Here is a 16,926-nt window from a genome sequence, read left to right as displayed (position 1 = left end):
TTCTTTCCTTGTTTTTTGCCCAACACAGGACTTAAGAACTACAAGACCCATAGTGCTCTGTGGACTGGTGGGTTGTTATCACGTGATGTCACGAAAAAAAAAACTTTTTTTTATTGCAATAACTTTTCTCATCCGTGAGACTGTGATTTACGGGAAGTGTGGCTAATTCTAGAGAGACGGGGTTCTATTATATAAGGAGTGGCATGCATATTTATATTTAAATATTTATAGTGGTTAATTATGGTTTATTAAAAAATAAGAATAATACTAATAATCATGGGAAGTCGTGACTACCTTTTCAAAGTTCTGGTTATCGGTGACCGTGAAGTTGGGAAGACGTCGCTGGTCCAACGATATGTTAACGACAAGTTCAGCAAGCATTATAAATCTACTGTGGGAGGTAATGTTATCAAACATTATCAAATCTATTACAGATAATAGCAGTTATAAAATCCAGTCAAATCAGTCGTAAGAGCAAATTCAATTGAGAGTGTGATTTTTTGTAGTTTATTATTGCTGTTACATGGGTGGAAATAAGACTCCCATTGCGTAGCAATTTAATCCATTCTGGTTTCATTATGAGTTTAATGAGACACACCTAAACTTGTTCCCTCCACACTGTGGCTAATCAAGCTTGTATTAAGACCTGGAATGGGTGAAACTGCTATGAGATAGGAGTCTTATTCCCATCCCTGTGTTAGATATGTCAACACAATCAACTAACTGCATTTTATTTTTTTGTTGGTATGTATAATAACATCTATTAGAAGATATATTTTTTCATTTTGCTTGAGGGACACAGGGATATTAATCCAGGTTAGCATGCTGTTGATGCGAGGACTCTCTTCTCTCTCTCCATGCGTCTCCCAGTGGATTTTGCAGTGAAGGTTATCCAGTGGTCAGACACCGAGACAGTGAGGCTCCAGCTCTGGGACATTGCAGGTCAGTGAGGAGCACTGACTCCAAAATATCCTGCACCAAACTTTTCACTCGTGCGTGTATTGTTCCTGTTGAAAGCCAGACTTGTGATCTGTTGTCAGACTGGGGTGTGTTCTGTGGTTTGCAGGGCAGGAACGCTTTGCCTCCATGACCAGGATCTACTATAAAGAGGCGTCGGGCTGTTTCATCGTGTTCGATGTCATGAACCCCACAACGCTGAACAACAGCTTGAAATGGAAGCAGGACCTGGACAGCAAGGTCATGCGTGCCGATGGGAGTCCTGTGCCATGCATGTTGCTGGCCAACAAAGTAAGACTAGCTTGTGCACGAGGGAGGCGGTAAACGGTGACAGCCAGATACTGGAGAAGCCGTCCTATCCCGTTTCATTGGTTCCAGGGGTCCGTCAGATATGTAAAAATGCCGTGTCAGAGAGGGAGTCGTTCGTTTACATTGTAGTTGCTGTGTTACCGTCTTGGGGCATTCTGAAGCATGTAAAAAAGAGAAACTGGATTCACAAACGCAATCCACTCTGTCCTGCTAAGAGCTGGATTTAGGGTTCAGACCCATAATAAAAGGTGTAATGATCCGTTTCTCTAAGGACCGTTCAGTTGGTGGCAGCGTGTGTGAGTGACACAGGCCGGAGGTCCATTGGTTTCATCTTGTTTTTTTACAGTGTGATCTGTCACCTTGGGAAGTGACTCACGAAAGCATCGATCAGTTCAGTATAAAGAACGGGTTTGCTGGCTGGGTGGAGACTTCAGCCAAAGACAACAAGAACATTAATGAAGCTGCAAGGTGAGCGGCGAGGCGTGTCTGTGTTTCAAACTGTGCCTGAATTCAACCGGTTTGTGAACTCAACTGAGAGAGGGCGAGAAGGTTCATCTCAGTTTCAGAAAGTATCCCTGAACCTAAGAGAATGTGTATAAAGACCAACAGTCCTTAAAAACTTTACAACCGGACTGATTTGACAATGATTGGGGATTTTAAGCCTGGTCTTTGGGGAAGTGGACAAGGAGGGAGTGTCGTCCGATTGGAAATGATGCATTCTTGTGTTTGTTGCAGTGCCCTGATTGAGAAGATGGTGATGCAGCCCAGCGTTGACCCGCAGAGCCAAGGAGGGCACATCAAACTGGACGCTGTGCCCAAGGGAGAGTACAAGCAGGGCTGCTGTTAAACCTTCACAGACCAGACCTGTTCATCGCTGAGGAAACATCTTCCTCCTCAAACACAAGCAACACCTTTCTGAGTCAGTCCTGGCCAGCCTGCTGCTGCTGCTGCTAGATTCAAAGGAGTCTGTTTGCTCAGTGGGTCCCTCTGCAGGCAAGAGACGCTAAAAAAAAACACACTGTTTTGGCTCAGTTACAAGAGGGTGTTAATATTCCTTTCATCTGCTTCCAGGGATGGAGAGAGACTCCTGATGCATAGCAATTCTGCCCCATTCCTGATCTTACTATGAGCTTGATTAGCCACAGTGCATAGGAAACAAGCTCAGGTGTGTCTGATTAAACTCCTAGCAAAAGCAGGATTGGATCAAACTGCTCTGCAGTGGGAGTCTTGTTTCCATCCCTGGCTTCATCTCCCTAGCAGGTTGCCTTTCCTCTCTTGGAATATGGAGCTCTGTATGTTCCCCTGGGTGAGCCACAGGTAAATCTCCCCTCCATCATTAATGTAATCCTGGGGCAGTTTGTCCACAGTGCTGACTTGTGCCCAGATTGGGGTGCAGGTTAAGCACCCCGAGACCGTCCTGTGTAGCACTGTGGTTTATTGATTGTCTTTGTGTCTTGTTTTGGAAATAAAGAAAGGGCTGACTGTAAATAGACAAAAGCTGATCCGATGGCACACACTATAATCGATGCACTGTGTCCGGTTTAGTTCAGTTTGGAAACATAAAGGTACCAGATCTTGTCATTAAACTCTTTTTTTGGTGTGCCTAAAAGGGATAGTTATCTGAAATACTGTTTGATAATATGCCATTATTTTTTTCTTAATTATTTTTTGAGTTAAATGTTAGTTTTATGCAATTCATCGGATTGATCAACACTATTGAAATGTGTTATTGTCTTTATTCTTCCCCTGCCTGTTTACAGTTACTGGAAAAAGGGTTTTTTATTATTGGGTGGCATTAGCTTTGCTTACTGATTTTAAAATATAAACAATGAGAGATCTGTCAACATTTACTTTTGTAGCTTGTTAATGGTAAGAGCAATAGAAAAATCTACGAGGTGCAAAAGGACAGGATTTTTTTCCTGTAATTATTGTTATTTTTTATTACGATTTATAGTTTGTATAATACAGGCCATCTGCTCTGTTTAGTCAAATGCTTGATGCTCTTTGGCTTGGATGCTGCGTGGAATACATCAAGGAAATCACATTGGAACTTTGCTGGCAGGAAGGTGATGCTGTTCCATGGAGACCGAGCATGCTCAGTGTACTGATTTTAATCACTGGTTCCTGGTGCGTTGTTAATTTATGCCACGATGTACATTTTGTTTTTGAATAAAACATTTTTTTAAAAAACGATTGTGCAGTAAAGTATTTCTGGCACACTGCTAATAATATTAATAACCAGTTCTGACGACACATGTAGGTGTTTGTATCCGGTCCGTGCACTTCTCCCCAAATCACCCAAGCATTTTCTACTGTTGCCTCACGCCTGCGCACTGACTCTGCACAATCCTGACAGAGACTCGTGTCTGCAGCCAATAAGACGACAGTCCGTCAAAGGGGCGGGTCTTATTAAAGGGACCTCCGTGACATAACCGATATATGTCGTTCTGGGTCTATTTTACAGTGGGGAAAAATGACTCGAGTTGCACCAAAAATTCACCAATAAAGAATACCACGCCGCTATAGTGAGAGCAGAAAGCCGCGTTGGTCGTCTTAAACCACGCCGCAGAAACGTGACCCAGTTCCCTCCCAGTGAAAAACGCTGGACCAATCACAGCTGGAGCTGGAGTGGGGGGGGCACAGATTCTCTGCCAACAGAGATTAGCAGAGCGAGAGGGACAACCGAGCATGGGCAGATCTTATGAAATAAGTGAAAAACACCATTGAGTAAATCGGCGGTACGGTGCTTGGCTGCTGTATGCGGAGCGCCCTTCTATGTGTTTGATTTTTAAAGGAGAAATCGTCACTTCACCTCACAGGCAGCACCTTTGCATTGAACTCTTAACAGCATCAATCCTCACAGGTAGGTCGCTGTTCTAAGAAATCGGTGTTTACTTGGGGAGGGCTTAAAAAAAAAAGAGGTCATCATTATCGAAGTGGTTCTGGTTATATAAGGATCAGCATAATTGACTTTTCTTTTTGAAGCACGGTTTGTTTTTCATGTCTTGTGTTTTCATGCTGAATATAACAAAGGAGGCTGTGATATAATAATCGCGTTCCCTGTATTGAAAATGAAATCTAACCCTATTTTTCTATAACATGGACTAGAAGCAAAGGATAATACAGTCTCATTTACCGATGAGTCTTTCACATGTTCGAGCACTTATCGGCGCTGTGGTATAGTCTAGTATGCTAGATGCAGCTTCCCTGCATCGCCTTGAGACATTAAAATGTGATAGAAATATTCTAGATTGTTTTTTATGTAGATTTAAGGCTGAAAACTTGTGTTGCAGTAAAAAAAAAAAAAAAAAAAAAACACAACATCCTTGTCTGTGCTCGCAGCGATGCTCATGTCATCCTCTCGATATTTTTTTTGTTAAGTTTTTAACAGTAATTCAGCCAACAAATGCAACAAGTGAGGAGGCGAGCGTATAAACATACCATGCAGAACTGATAAACTTGTTGAAGGAAGTCATAAACACAGAAATCGGACAGTTGGAATAGTCAACAGTACTACTAGGAAGGATTCGCCTCTCTGCAGTCGCCCGTGTCTCTCAACCTGCCCCTCACGGTCCTCTCCTCTCCTCTCCTCTCCTCTCCTCTCCTCGGTTTCCTGGCACCTGTGGGATTTCTCACACCGGCCTCCGTTACTAAGGTACGCTGTTTGCATTCTGATGCGTTTAGTAATGTTCTGAACAAGTTAAGTGTTTCTGCTCAATTTAATTCAACATATAAAACGCGATTTTGCGGTTCAGTCAGCACGCATTTATCATTCAGCCGTCGGTCAGCAGCACCATACCTTCTCGATTGTGAATACTGAAGCGTTCAGCTTGCGCGCTTCAACAGGATCGACGCTGCTGCGCTACCAGAGATGTCATCGTTGCTGTTTTGTATTCAAAGACTATGCAATCTGTCTCTCGGTCGTTTCACTCTGTATCAGAAAAAAATGACTGTTGCAAAAAGAAATGTTTTATTGTATTTTATATGTTTTCTGTTACTAGTTAACGGAGTATCTGAAAATATTACTTATATAGTATACCTTTAGTATACTGTCTCTAAACTAGATTCTATATTTCAAGTACACTATAATATAATTAAGTTGCATTCAGCGTCTACTAATATTATAATTGAATGGGTCAAAAAACACAATGTTGTTATTCTTTAGTATATTGGAAGTGCTGTCATTTTAATATTACAATTATATTGTATTATATGCTTTATTAAGTACACTTTTCTTATATTCTTTTTTCATAAGGGGAGTTTCCAGCTGATTTTGTGTTTTTGAAAATGAATATCAACACACATAGGATAATGTGCTGGCTATTGTTGAAATATTAATCAGACCAATGACGCATCTATAATGAAAACTTAACATTCACAGTACGGTCGTGGAAGTCTAATCAATCGGTAAACACTACACCCTAGTGGCCATTCTGTGTTACTACATCTTGGGCACACAATTGTTCCCCAGTTGGAAGCTGATTATAATAACCGCGGCGTCTGATTTTCCTGTGAGATTTTTTTTAAATATATAATCAAGAAAGAATAAATAAATCGTGGATTTTATGTTTTTTAAGAGCATGTTTTTGTTTGCGAGAATGTTCTTTCTCTGCCTCCAGAAATACAAGTGTGCCGATGTGATCTTTGTTTTAATAAACTCCATTATGGGCTGACTTCAACCAAATCTGCTGCTGTGGGTATATATTGAGCCTTCACGCTGTTTCTCTACGACACTCAACAGGTTTGAAACCCCAGTGGAAGTCAGCGCGGAGAGAGGACTCCCTCCATGTGATCGCTGGGATATTAACGCGGGTGTTGCGTTGTTTTTTTCACAGCCGATTTGTCATGGGACACAATTCCATCCACTGGTTCCGTAAGGGGCTGCGGCTGCATGATAACCCAGCGCTGAAGGAGGCTGTGCGGGGAGCCGGGACCGTCCGCTGCGTCTACTTTCTGGACCCCTGGTTCGCTGGCTCGTCCAATTTAGGACTCAACAGGTGGAGGTAAGCAGAGTCCCAGAGATTAAAATCCTTTGCGTTTTCTTAATATTGGAAATCTTAACGTTGTTCCCGATCATTGCCTATTGTCTGTTTCTGCTTACGAACAATTCCAGAGAGAGAGAAACATACTCATTCATCCTCTGGATCTGCTTCTGAAAAGACTCCCACAAGCTGAATTTAGTTTGCGACATGACCACTAGGGGCGTGCCACTATAAATTCTGTCCCCCTCTAACTTTTTGTTTGTACAGAGGTTGTCCATGTTCTAACGAGGTTGTACAGGGACAGAAATTAAAGATATACTCTGTTATCGTTCATTGCTAAAAGAAAATGGACGCTAATTTCTCAGCTTCGTTTTTAAGCAGAGACATCAACCACAATGGGACATTCAGGAATGGAAAGAAGACTCCCATTGCATAGCAGTTTGAGACATTCCTGGTTTTACTATTCAGGACCAATCAAACTAATTGAAAGATTGGAGCTGAATATGAAAACTGCTTAAGAAATTAAATTTCCTGCCAGCTGAGGATGTAGCCAAAACCCAAAGCGTGCCTTAGTTCAGTGAGTAATAGTGACGAGGTTAACTGAGTGAATAACAGAATATTTATGAAGTGTGTGTGGGTGTGAAACAACAGTAAAGCTCTTAGCTGCCTCTGTACATGGAAGTAGGTCAGATTCACCTGATTTCAAACGTGTTTGTGTCGAAATTCATTTGATCTTCTGATCAATAAATTCCGTCTCCCTGACAACTGTGCTTTTGCCTGACCTACAAAAAAGGTTGTTGAGTTTGAGATCAAACCCAGTTCAGGATTTGAAAATGCATGCATATTATTATTCTTATTATTCTTCATTATTTTTAGCAAGTTGTTGAGACTAGGACACTGTGGGTAATTGTTTGCATGGCTGTCAATACATCCAACATTTACAGTACAAAAAAACCCAAAAACGTTTGATGTATTTCAATGCACGCTTGCATTGATTGTGGTAAACTGTTGCCAGACAAGAGATTGAATCCCCAGTTGCAGGAATGCGTTTTTGTCCTCCAAAAGAATTGTTTCGCATCTGTTGATTTTGTATTTTATTGTTTTTTTCAATCTTCCTAGAATAAATACAATAAAAAACAGAACAACGAGGACAGGACGCGTTTCTGCCCAGGTGATTTGATTTTCACAATCACAACGTTTCTGTAGCTCTTTGACCCTGCTAGGTTCATTGTGTTCTCAGAGCTCTCCAGCTGTGCCAATGCAGAAACACAGTGGTGCTCTGCCCTCATTGAATGTTAATACACCTTCAGCCCAGGGGATGTTTTGATGCGTTTGGTTTCGGGTATTGCTACAGTAAGAGCAGGTGCTCAATGGCAGTCTAGGATCGTCCCCTCTGGTTTTGAATCTAGCAGGATGATCGAGAAGCATGGGGCGTCCCTGTGTCAGGGCGGAGTGGGTTTTGAACCTTGACCGTGAGGGTATGTGGTGTCTGCTCAGTATCCTCGATGCAATGCCTTGCTGCTTAATAATTCTGCCTGGCTTTGCAAAACTACGAGACTCAGAGCTTGAAAAAAAAGCCATTTATAACCCCCTCCTGCTGCAAGTACAGTAACTGCCAGGCGTGCTCGCAGAGTAAAGACAGCCAAGCATGTGTAAAAGAGGAAGTAAGTTCTTGAATCCTTCAGAACACGACTGTGTGACGTTGTGGATTCCTTTTGAAATGGACACCCCTGAGATTGCTGGCAGGGACAGATTTAACACCATCCCTGCCAACCTTCCATTCCCACACACACACACACTAATTACAGCAGCAGGGCAGAAGAGGCTAATGTAGAGTAACACCCTAACACAGTATCCGTGCTGGTGTGTGCTCTGGCTCTGAAGCCAGGATTGATCAATGTCCTGAACTGAGTGTGAAAGAGCTACAGAATTCATCATACAGAGGAACAGTCAGTGTAAGTGCTTAGTGGATTCACAGAACAATAAGTGACCAGCTTCAGAACGCAACAGAAGGTCTGTTTATTCCTGTGGGCACAGAAATAGACAGCCTTGTAGCGCCACAGACAGATGGGTTTGGCAGCCTCTGAAACTAAGCGGGGAGGATCAGGTATTTTTAGTGCCCCACCATCTTGAGTTGCTGGAGAGACTTTGAAGTAGCTTGTTAAAAACAGAACCGTTCTGTTCAACTTTGCAGTCATTTCCGTGTCGTTTTGCAGCATCCGTTCACAAAAGTCTCTGCTTGAAGTCCGCAGTCCCTGCCTGCGTAGAGTCATGCCGTCTGCTTGTACCTCGTTTTTCTTATCTGAAGCCCCAAACACAAAGTGCAAACCTCGCAATTTACTTGCATATATACAACATGTTTTTTTCCAACTTCCCCCGGATAACAGGATATAAATAGTGGGCAGCTAATGTAATTGAAAGGAGCATTGCTTTGTGATGATAGCATTAGCCAGCGAGTGGCTGTATAGATCCGAGTCGCTTCTGCCTGGATGCACTGATTGCTTTTGCAGCCGCTGCCGTTGTCTTGTAAAGGTCACTGGTTTTTAAAATGAGACTGCAGGGCTGTCTCTCGTTAAGTCCGCGTTGAAATGACCATGTTTTGTGCTTTGCCATTAGGTGACGTGCATCAGCCACCTACTTGTTTGGCATTTCTCCATTTATTTATACACTCATGGATTCATAAAAAAATAGGTCATTCCAAAAATAAGTTAAAAGGTCTAATTAAGCAAATGATCAGTTCAATTAAGGGTCTAGTTAAGTAATTGAGAGCTCAGTTGGAATGAAAACCAGCAAACACAGGGCGTTCCCCCAGGACCAGGTTCAGGAACTACTGTTATAAGATACAATTAGTTGAGAACAGTGCCCTCTTCTGTTAGCTGGTGGTAGTTGCAGCATATTTTTGCGTTACTCCGTGTGATTCCAGGAATGTAATTGCGTAATTTTATGAAATCTTGTCTTCTCAATGAAAACGCGGGGCACATATTAAGCAGCAGAGATGACACAAGTGTGTCTCGTTCTTTTTATAGAGCTACATGTTACAGCACCTCACCTCCCAGCACATGAAGTTTCATTAGAGCCTCCTACTCTTAATCTGTGTGGCTGACATTTCTCTGATTTACTTTTCTCTGCCGGAACAGCTCCACATGCTGAGTAGTGAAGGGGTTGAATGTTTTTTTTTTCATTCACTGAAACGATTTTAAACTTCCAATCCAGAATGCAGGGGAAACATTTCAGCACCCCTGTGTGAAACCACAACCCAGAATAGAGGAATGATCAAGGCTTCAGATGGACGGTACTGTGGGCCAGTGTCTGTAGAGCGGTCTGGCATGCTTGGCTGTGAATCCCGCTGTATGAATCTGGTCTGTCGGTGACGCCTCTCTCTTCTGTTCTCCTGTGTTTCAGGTTTCTGTTGCAGTGCCTGGAAGACCTTGATGCCAGCCTCCGCAAGCTAAACTCACGGCTCTTTGTCATTCGTGGGCAGCCTGCCAACGTGTTCCCCCGGCTTTTCAAGGCAAGTTTCCCTGTTTTTCACCCCCGTGCTGTAATAGAATGTTTTCAGCGCTACTCACGCACCCCGTCGCTCTCCCCTCCCCGTGCAGGAGTGGAAGATTTCGCGGCTTACGTTCGAGTACGACTCCGAGCCCTTCGGGAAGGAGCGCGACGCGGCCATCAAGAAGCTGGCGTCGGAGGCGGGGGTGGAGGTGGTGGTGAAGACCTCGCACACGCTGTACGACCTGGACAGGTGAGCATTCGGATTGGTTCGTCAAAAAACCTGCCGGAGGTGTTTTTTTTGTGGCCGGCGTCTCCTGAAGCCGTTGTTCTTCTCCGTTTGCTCGGCAGGATCAGCGAGCTGAACGGCGGGCAGCCTCCACTCACCTACAAGCGTTTCCAGACGCTGGTGAGCCGCATGGAGCCCCCAGAGCTGCCCGTGGAGCCCCTCTCCGCGGCCTTCATGGGGGGGTGCATCACTCCCGTCTCGGACGACCACAGCGACAAGTACGGGGTGCCATCGCTGGAGGAGCTCGGTAAACGTCACACCGGCGCGGTGTTTTGCTTGTCTTGTTACAGAAACAGAATTGCATTCTTTATTTGTATTTCTGCACCATGTAAATTGTGTTAGTGTAAAGTACCCCCCCACCCCTGATCAAACTTGTGAAACGTTGAAGGGTTTACTATATTGAGAATCTCTGTAGGTTATGGTACGGTCATTTCTTAGCATGCAAGGATATTGGATATCCTCCGATTGTTGCATCGGTTCTACCTTCTGATTTGAAGGCAGTATCGACACCCTAAGGTAATGCTGTGGATCACATCCTAAATAAATAACCATGCATCTGTACCAGCTTTAAATCGCATATGTTGATCGTTCAATAACCATTTTGCACTGCAAGTTGCAAGAAATGCTTTTGGTTTCGTATCTCAGTACACACGCCTCTCTCCCGATTCCTCCCTGCACAGGGAGTAGTTTTACCAGCTGCTCCTGGAAGGGGGCGCACAGAGCAGGGAGTTCCTGACCTTGTCGTGTTTGTTCTTGGCCCAGGGTTCGACACAGAAGGTCTTGCCTCTGCGGTGTGGCCCGGCGGGGAGACGGAAGCTCTGGCGAGAATAGAGCGTCATCTGGAGAGAAAAGTGAGCGGAATAAGCATTTAATAATAATAATAATAATAATAATAATAAAAATAATAATAATAAAAAAGAAGATCCTTGACGTCAGTGAACTTTGAACTGCTAATGGACAGCTTTAGAAGAGGTGCTCGGAGGCTCTAATGTTCTCTCTCTCTCTTTCTCTCTTTCTCTCTCGCTCTCTCTCTCTTTCTCTCTCTCTCTCTCTCTCTCTCTCTCTCTCTCTCTCTCTCTCTCTCTCTCTCTCTCTCTCTCTCTCTCTCTCTCTCTCTCTCTCTCTTTCTTTTTCTCTCTCTCTCTCTCTCTCTCTCTCTCTCTCTCTCCAGGCCTGGGTTGCTAATTTCGAACGCCCGAGAATGAACGCCATCTCCTTGCTGGCGAGTCCGACCGGGCTGAGCCCCTACCTGCGCTTCGGCTGCCTGTCCTGCCGTCTCTTCTACTTCAAGCTCACAGACCTCTACAGAAAGGTGGGTGCAGAAGCGGGTACGGGGGTGCAGAAACGGGGTCCCGGATTGAGAGGAGCTGCAGCGGAGAGGAAGCTTCCAACACAGTGTGTTACATACAGGGCTGCAGTATATAGAAAGGAAACGCATAGGCTGGAAAGCGTTGCTCAGTCTCCTCCTCCTCCTCCTCCCGCAGGTGAAGAAGCACAGCTCCCCGCCGCTCTCCCTGTACGGGCAGCTCCTGTGGCGCGAGTTCTTCTACGCGGCCGCAACTGCCAACCCGCGCTTCGACAAGATGGAGGGCAACCCCATCTGCGTGCGCATCCCTTGGGACCGCAACCCTGAGGCCCTGGCCAAGTGGGCAGAGGGCAAGACCGGCTTCCCTTGGATCGACGCCATCATGACCCAGCTGAGGCAGGAGGGCTGGATCCACCACTTGGCTCGGCATGCTGTGGCCTGCTTCCTGACCAGGGGAGACCTGTGGATCAGCTGGGAGGAGGGCATGAAGGTAACGCAGCTGTAAATAATCCATCTTTAACAAGGCTCCGGGTGCTTTCAAATAACTTGACCCAATCACCGATTGAGCAGATAAGAGAAGCCCTGGAGAGCAGTGCAGGTAGCAACAGTGGATTTGTATCATATTTGAGAGCATATTTCGAGAGATTTCCATTGAATTTAGCGCAAGAGGTTGATCTACAGCCCAGGTAATTAAATCCACATGAATGAACAGGGCTGGATTTCAAATGAATTGCTTGAGAACTCGGAGGCAGTGCAGAACATATTGAGGTGTTGTTCCTGGGGTGTAGATTCTGTTGTTTTGAAGTGGTGGTAGCTCTTTCTTTCCTGGGTTCGCTCCCCGGTGTGTGTTTTAAGGAACGCCTCGCTCCTGTCCGCTAGGTGTTCGAGGAGCTCTTACTGGACGCAGACTGGAGTGTGAACGCTGGGAGCTGGATGTGGCTCTCCTGCAGCTCGTTTTTCCAGCAGTTCTTCCACTGCTACTGTCCCGTGGGCTTCGGACGCAGGACGGACCCCAACGGAGACTACATAAGGTGGGTTGCTTTCCAGTCGGACATGCCGGCTGCTCTGCTTGTAGCATGTGCTGCAGGGCCTCGCTACCATACCGTACAGCCACACTGCTTTCTGTTTGTTCAGCCTGTGAGTTTAAGATCCGCTTTCCTACACAGAACACACAGATCGCCTTCCACTTTTAAACCGTCTGCAGCGACAACTCCGCAAAGTCAGCCTTTTGAACAAGAGATTAGACATATTTGCAAGCAGCACACCTCGGTGCTGTGTCCTGCTGTCAGCCGGCCGGTCCACAGCCAGCGCCTGGTGTTCACGATGAGACTCTGTGGTTTTTTATCTCCCCTCCCGTGCTTGCAGGCGCTACCTTCCTGTTCTCCGAGGTTTCCCTGCCAAGTATATCTATGACCCATGGAACGCTCCTGCCGCGGTGCAGAGCGCTGCCAAGTGTGTGATCGGAGTGCACTACCCCAAGCCCATGGTGAACCACGCGGAGGCCAGCCGGCTCAATATCGAGAGGATGAAGCAGATCTACCAGCAGCTGTCCCGCTACAGGGGGCTGGGTAAGGAGACTGTGTTAACCAGGGGCCCTATCACCTAACTTTGATATTCGGCTGTAGTAAATAATGCAGATGGAGGGCACAGTGTTCATGTTTGTCTGTTTTTATCGCTGCTCTCTCCACAGGCCTGCTTGCCTCGGTGCCTTCGAACCACAGTGGCAGCGGGGGCATGATGGCGTACTCCCCAGGAGAACAGCAGTCTGGAAACCACAGCGCACACGGTGAGCAACTTGAACTGGGCAGGGGACTGGGGACTGGGGACTGGCGGGATATTTATTCAGCACGTGAAGCAGGGTTCTGTTTGTAACTCTGCAGGTAACCCAGTCGCCAGCGTGAACAGCAGCGTCCTCCTCAGCTTCGACAGCGACGAGCAGCCAGGAACAAGCGTGCTGCAACACGGTGAGCAGCCAGGGGCACCTCCTGCAGAAGCTCTGTTCTGAGGGCGGCTGATCATCACTTTTTCAAATGCATTGCTTGTCTACATTTACTCGCATCCGCTGCAGAGTCAAGCAGCCAGCAACCAGAGCAATCGACGCAAAAGGGGGACACTGGCTTCAGGAGGGGGTCAAGTGTTGAAGTTTCTGATTTTGAAAAATAATTTACATGCACATCATGCATTCATCCACAGCTAATACAGCTGTGGTACGTGTAGTAACCCTAAAAGAGACTTGCACTAAATGCCTTGTCATTGAAGACCTTGACAAAAACAATTGTATGCATCTCTTTTAGTGTTAACCCTTTCAGTCCTGAAGAAGGAACCCCTTTATTGAGTGTACATGAGAACAGAACAATATATATATATATTTTTTCATGGATCATGTGAAGTAACCAGATGCGTTTTACATTGCCCTGCATTGTAGCTCTGGCCAAACCCAGAAAGGACTGTGTTTCCCTAGATAAAGTCGACACTGACACAGTCCACACAAGCCAGGCGGTGAAGCTGAAGCCCAAGCCAGCGAACGCAACACAGGTTCTGACTAGCAAGTCTTACACTTGTGACTAGCCAGCTTGCCTGTCCATGTGCTGTGAAATGACTGCTTTTGTGATTAGTTCTGTCGTTGCCTTGTGACTCCGTTCTTGCTATGAAGTGCTCTTGTTTTTGACACGCCTCGTTCCTTGAAATCTCACTGGTTATTTTTCTCTCCCCTTTTGTCTTCTAGGCTACCCCACAGCCGGAGCGAATGTACCAGGAGGTGCCGCCCATCGCGTGTACCAGTCAGCCAGTTCCCACGGGGAGTTTGCAGCGCCCCAGCCACCAGGTACCCCCTTTCCACTGCGCCCCGAGTCTCATCTCCCTGCTGCACAAGCACTTCGACCAGCAGTCTTTTCTCAGTGTCTGCAATGCAATCCTGAGCACAATAAAGGACACAGTGAAAATTCAAAAGAAAATCTAGGACTTGCTCTGGCTGTCTGCATTTTAATGTACCATTTGGGTGGTTGAAAGAGATCTCCAGGCAAATCAGCCTGTTAAAAAAAGTCTGCGTGTCCAAAACATCTGTGGTTACTTGGAAGCATTTTGTTGCTGAAGCTTTATTTATTCCTCTCCAGGTCAGTTCCTTCAGGGAAGTGGCGATGGGAGTCATTCAGGTAAACGGGAGAGAGACGGGGGTCCTGAAGACGGGGCGCAGACCTCAGCAGTGAAGGTGAGGAGGCAGAGTGACGAGGTGGGCTTTTCACTTCTCAACCCGTCTCAGCCCCTGAAGTGCTGTTGTCCTCCATTTGAGGAGAGACTACTTTTGTAATTTTTAACCGGCATCTCCCTGTTATTGTAATTTTCTCTTTAACTATATTGTTATGATAGCTTACTCTGATTTTGCTAACCTCAAAGGCTAAGTCGAAATGTTTCTGTTAATTTTGCAAATCTAGCCCTCCAGACTGATTTTGTAAATGCTGAGAAATTGAAGGCTATATCTTGGGGAAATGCTTGTCAGATTTTGATGAACCTTTGCCTGAGAATGTGTGTGATTCCTCAAGCTGTGGGTGCAGATGCAAATAACTTGTATCACCTATATTGTTCTACGTATTCAAATATGTGATCTGTGTGATGCTGCTTGCAAACTTCAGTTGTTTTTTTTGTCTTTCAGAAACGTGTGGACATACAGACTGCGAACATGGCATCGGACTGAGGCTCTACATTATTATCCACTACACAGCTGTATTTTATTTATTTATTTATTTTTTATTCAAGGAAAATAGTCAGAAATTATATTTAGTTTTATATGTAAGTTTTGTAAAACAACCCGTCCTGTATTTTTTTTTTTTTTTAGTTCGTAAAAAGCTGCTCAGGTTTGAAAGTTTTTTGCTGTGTGTGTGTGTTTGTGTTTTACTTTTGGAAGGTAAAACTCTGATAGGAACACAAGCTCACATAAACAGAACTCGCTGGAAGTGCGCTGTGCCCGGGATATTGTGCATTATATTTTGATAAGAACATAAGAAAGTTTACAAACGAGAGGAGGTCATTCAGCCCGTCTTGCTCGTTTCGTTGTTTGTAGGTTGTTGATCTGCAGGCCAGTACAACATCAGTTCCATTTTTACATGTGTTTTTTTTTTTTTTTGAGATAACAAACCTTCCTCAGGATTCCAAAGTGGAAAAACTGAATAATCCTTACGAAGCAAGACCGGGAGACAAGGGAAGGGGGTTTGATGCTGTAATCCCCAGAAGGTTTTAAGACACACAGTTTTGTGGTTTCGTTCACTGGATTTCACTCCCCTTTTGAACGACTCTGAGACAGTTACGTTTTAGAAAACGTTAACTGACCAAAGGAAAACCGTTCACCAGATCTGTCTGATTTGTGTTTTTATAATGAGATTAAACTGTATTAAACTTCACTGCATTTCCAGGGGCTGGCTGTTTTGTTTTATATTGTAAAGTCCTCCGTGAATCAGTTGCTCCTGTTCCTCTTCTCTCCTGAAGTCGAGGCGGTGATTATTTCCACCTTGTTAAAAGCTTTCATTGACAGCAATTACATTTTTGGAAAATTACAATAAATGGTTCAACTGTTTCAAAATGTTCCATGAAGTGTTTCATTTAAATGTAAGTGTTTTTTTGTGTATTATTCCAACAGGAACCTGTGGATTTAAAAAAAAAAAAACACTAATGTGCATTTGTGTGTGCGTCTGCTTTGTATAAAAAAATAAAAAATGCATTTTAAACAGATTCTGGTGTGTCTCAACTTTCCTAACCTTTACTGTTTATTCAGTTTAGTGTTTATATATATATATATATATATATATATATATATATATATATATAAATACACAGAGCTGTCCAGTGTTTCTGATTAAAATTCAGATAAGAATATACTGTGAAAATGACTTTGTAATTAAAAGAATTCATTAAATACTGCACTGCTAAGAGTCCTGAGTGTGCTTCACATGGCTTTCATTTCACTGATCCCGACACAAAGCGCAGTTTACAATGAATATCACATCCCATAATATACTTCAGGCATTATATCTGCATGCCTAATTACCCAGCCCTGTGAGAGGCACCCCATTTACACATTTGCTACAAATTGTATATAATTATTGTAGCCATTCATCTGGCGTCTAATCATGTAATCAGATCATGTAATAATGATTTGAACACAATAGCCCTTTATCTACAGGCTAGAGCTGAGCAGAGATGGGAGGACATTAATACCAGGAATAGAGAGAGAGAGAGAGCGAGCATACAATACCCTGTAAGAACTGTCAAGTAAGACACCAGTCCATCACACTGCACCAAAAACCACATCGCAGTTATTACATGATACAGGCATACAGAACGGCAAAGCATGGACAAGCTGAAAACAGTTCCTCACAGGAAGATATTGTTACCAAAGCTACTAGACTAGCCTAGGAAGCAGCTGGAACAGGGATTGCATAACTGTCATTTAGCTTCTTTGAATTGCAGCTGTGATGAGACCCCATGCATTTCAAGCTACAAGTTGAGGCGCTACAATAGTTTTCAAGTGGGATTTGAGTAAGTGTGCTGGCATATTGTGAAGCAGCCATCCTTGCTTAACACCTTTCACTGCAGGAAGGAAG

At 44.5% G+C, this 16,926-nt stretch overlaps 2 protein-coding genes across 4 annotated transcripts; both read left to right on the top strand.

Moving 5' to 3' along the window:
- Nucleotides 1-57: 57 nt before the first annotated feature.
- On the top strand, nt 58-3,459 carry LOC117965998 (ras-related protein Rab-7L1-like). The gene is made up of 5 exons (XM_034911226.2): nt 58-400; nt 871-942; nt 1,067-1,248; nt 1,613-1,734; nt 2,002-3,459. Exons 1-5 carry the CDS (start codon nt 277-279, stop codon nt 2,111-2,113), a joined length of 612 nt encoding a protein of 203 aa, XP_034767117.1. The 5' UTR covers nt 58-276; the 3' UTR covers nt 2,114-3,459.
- A 271-nt stretch (nt 3,460-3,730) lies between these two features.
- LOC117426512 (cryptochrome-1-like) lies at nt 3,731-16,054 on the top strand. Of its 3 annotated transcripts, XM_059005066.1 has the most exons (16): nt 3,837-4,131; nt 4,877-4,921; nt 6,102-6,269; nt 9,651-9,759; nt 9,848-9,990; nt 10,089-10,273; nt 10,789-10,877; nt 11,198-11,338; nt 11,511-11,822; nt 12,212-12,363; nt 12,698-12,900; nt 13,023-13,118; nt 13,213-13,296; nt 14,058-14,156; nt 14,446-14,540; nt 14,982-16,054. In XM_059005066.1, exons 3-16 carry the CDS (start codon nt 6,112-6,114, stop codon nt 15,021-15,023), a joined length of 1,908 nt encoding a protein of 635 aa, XP_058861049.1. In that variant the 5' UTR covers nt 3,837-4,131; nt 4,877-4,921; nt 6,102-6,111; the 3' UTR covers nt 15,024-16,054. The 3 variants fall into 3 exon arrangements, with proteins under 3 accessions (XP_058861050.1, XP_058861049.1, XP_058861048.1); XM_059005065.1 differs by lacking the exon at nt 4,877-4,921 and having other exon boundaries at nt 3,847-4,129; XM_059005067.1 differs by lacking the exons at nt 4,877-4,921; nt 13,213-13,296 and having other exon boundaries at nt 3,731-4,129.
- The last annotated feature ends 872 nt before the right edge of the window (nt 16,055-16,926 follow it).

This window comes from Acipenser ruthenus, chromosome 30 (genome assembly GCF_902713425.1).
Source record: "Acipenser ruthenus chromosome 30, fAciRut3.2 maternal haplotype, whole genome shotgun sequence".
NCBI lineage: Eukaryota > Metazoa > Chordata > Actinopteri > Acipenseriformes > Acipenseridae > Acipenser > Acipenser ruthenus.
Note: the sequence above shows the minus strand (reverse complement) of the source record. Positions and strands in the feature narration are given on the sequence as shown.

What these genes read in the sequence shown, in the direction of transcription:
- LOC117426512 (XM_059005066.1), top strand. Translation starts at nt 6,112, where the DNA reads ATGGGACACAATTCCATCCACTGGTTCCGTAAGGGGCTGCGGCTGCAT. An exon ending in TGTTCCCCCGGCTTTTCAAG is followed by an intron (nt 9,760 to 9,847) that starts GCAAGTTTCCCT and finishes CTCCCCGTGCAG; the next exon opens with GAGTGGAAGATTTCGCGGCT. An exon ending in AACAAGCGTGCTGCAACACG is followed by an intron (nt 13,297 to 14,057) that starts GTGAGCAGCCAG and finishes TTTGTCTTCTAG; the next exon opens with GCTACCCCACAGCCGGAGCG.
- LOC117965998 (XM_034911226.2), top strand. Translation starts at nt 277, where the DNA reads ATGGGAAGTCGTGACTACCTTTTCAAAGTTCTGGTTATCGGTGACCGT. An exon ending in CCAGCTCTGGGACATTGCAG is followed by an intron (nt 943 to 1,066) that starts GTCAGTGAGGAG and finishes TGTGGTTTGCAG; the next exon opens with GGCAGGAACGCTTTGCCTCC. An exon ending in AACATTAATGAAGCTGCAAG is followed by an intron (nt 1,735 to 2,001) that starts GTGAGCGGCGAG and finishes TGTTTGTTGCAG; the next exon opens with TGCCCTGATTGAGAAGATGG.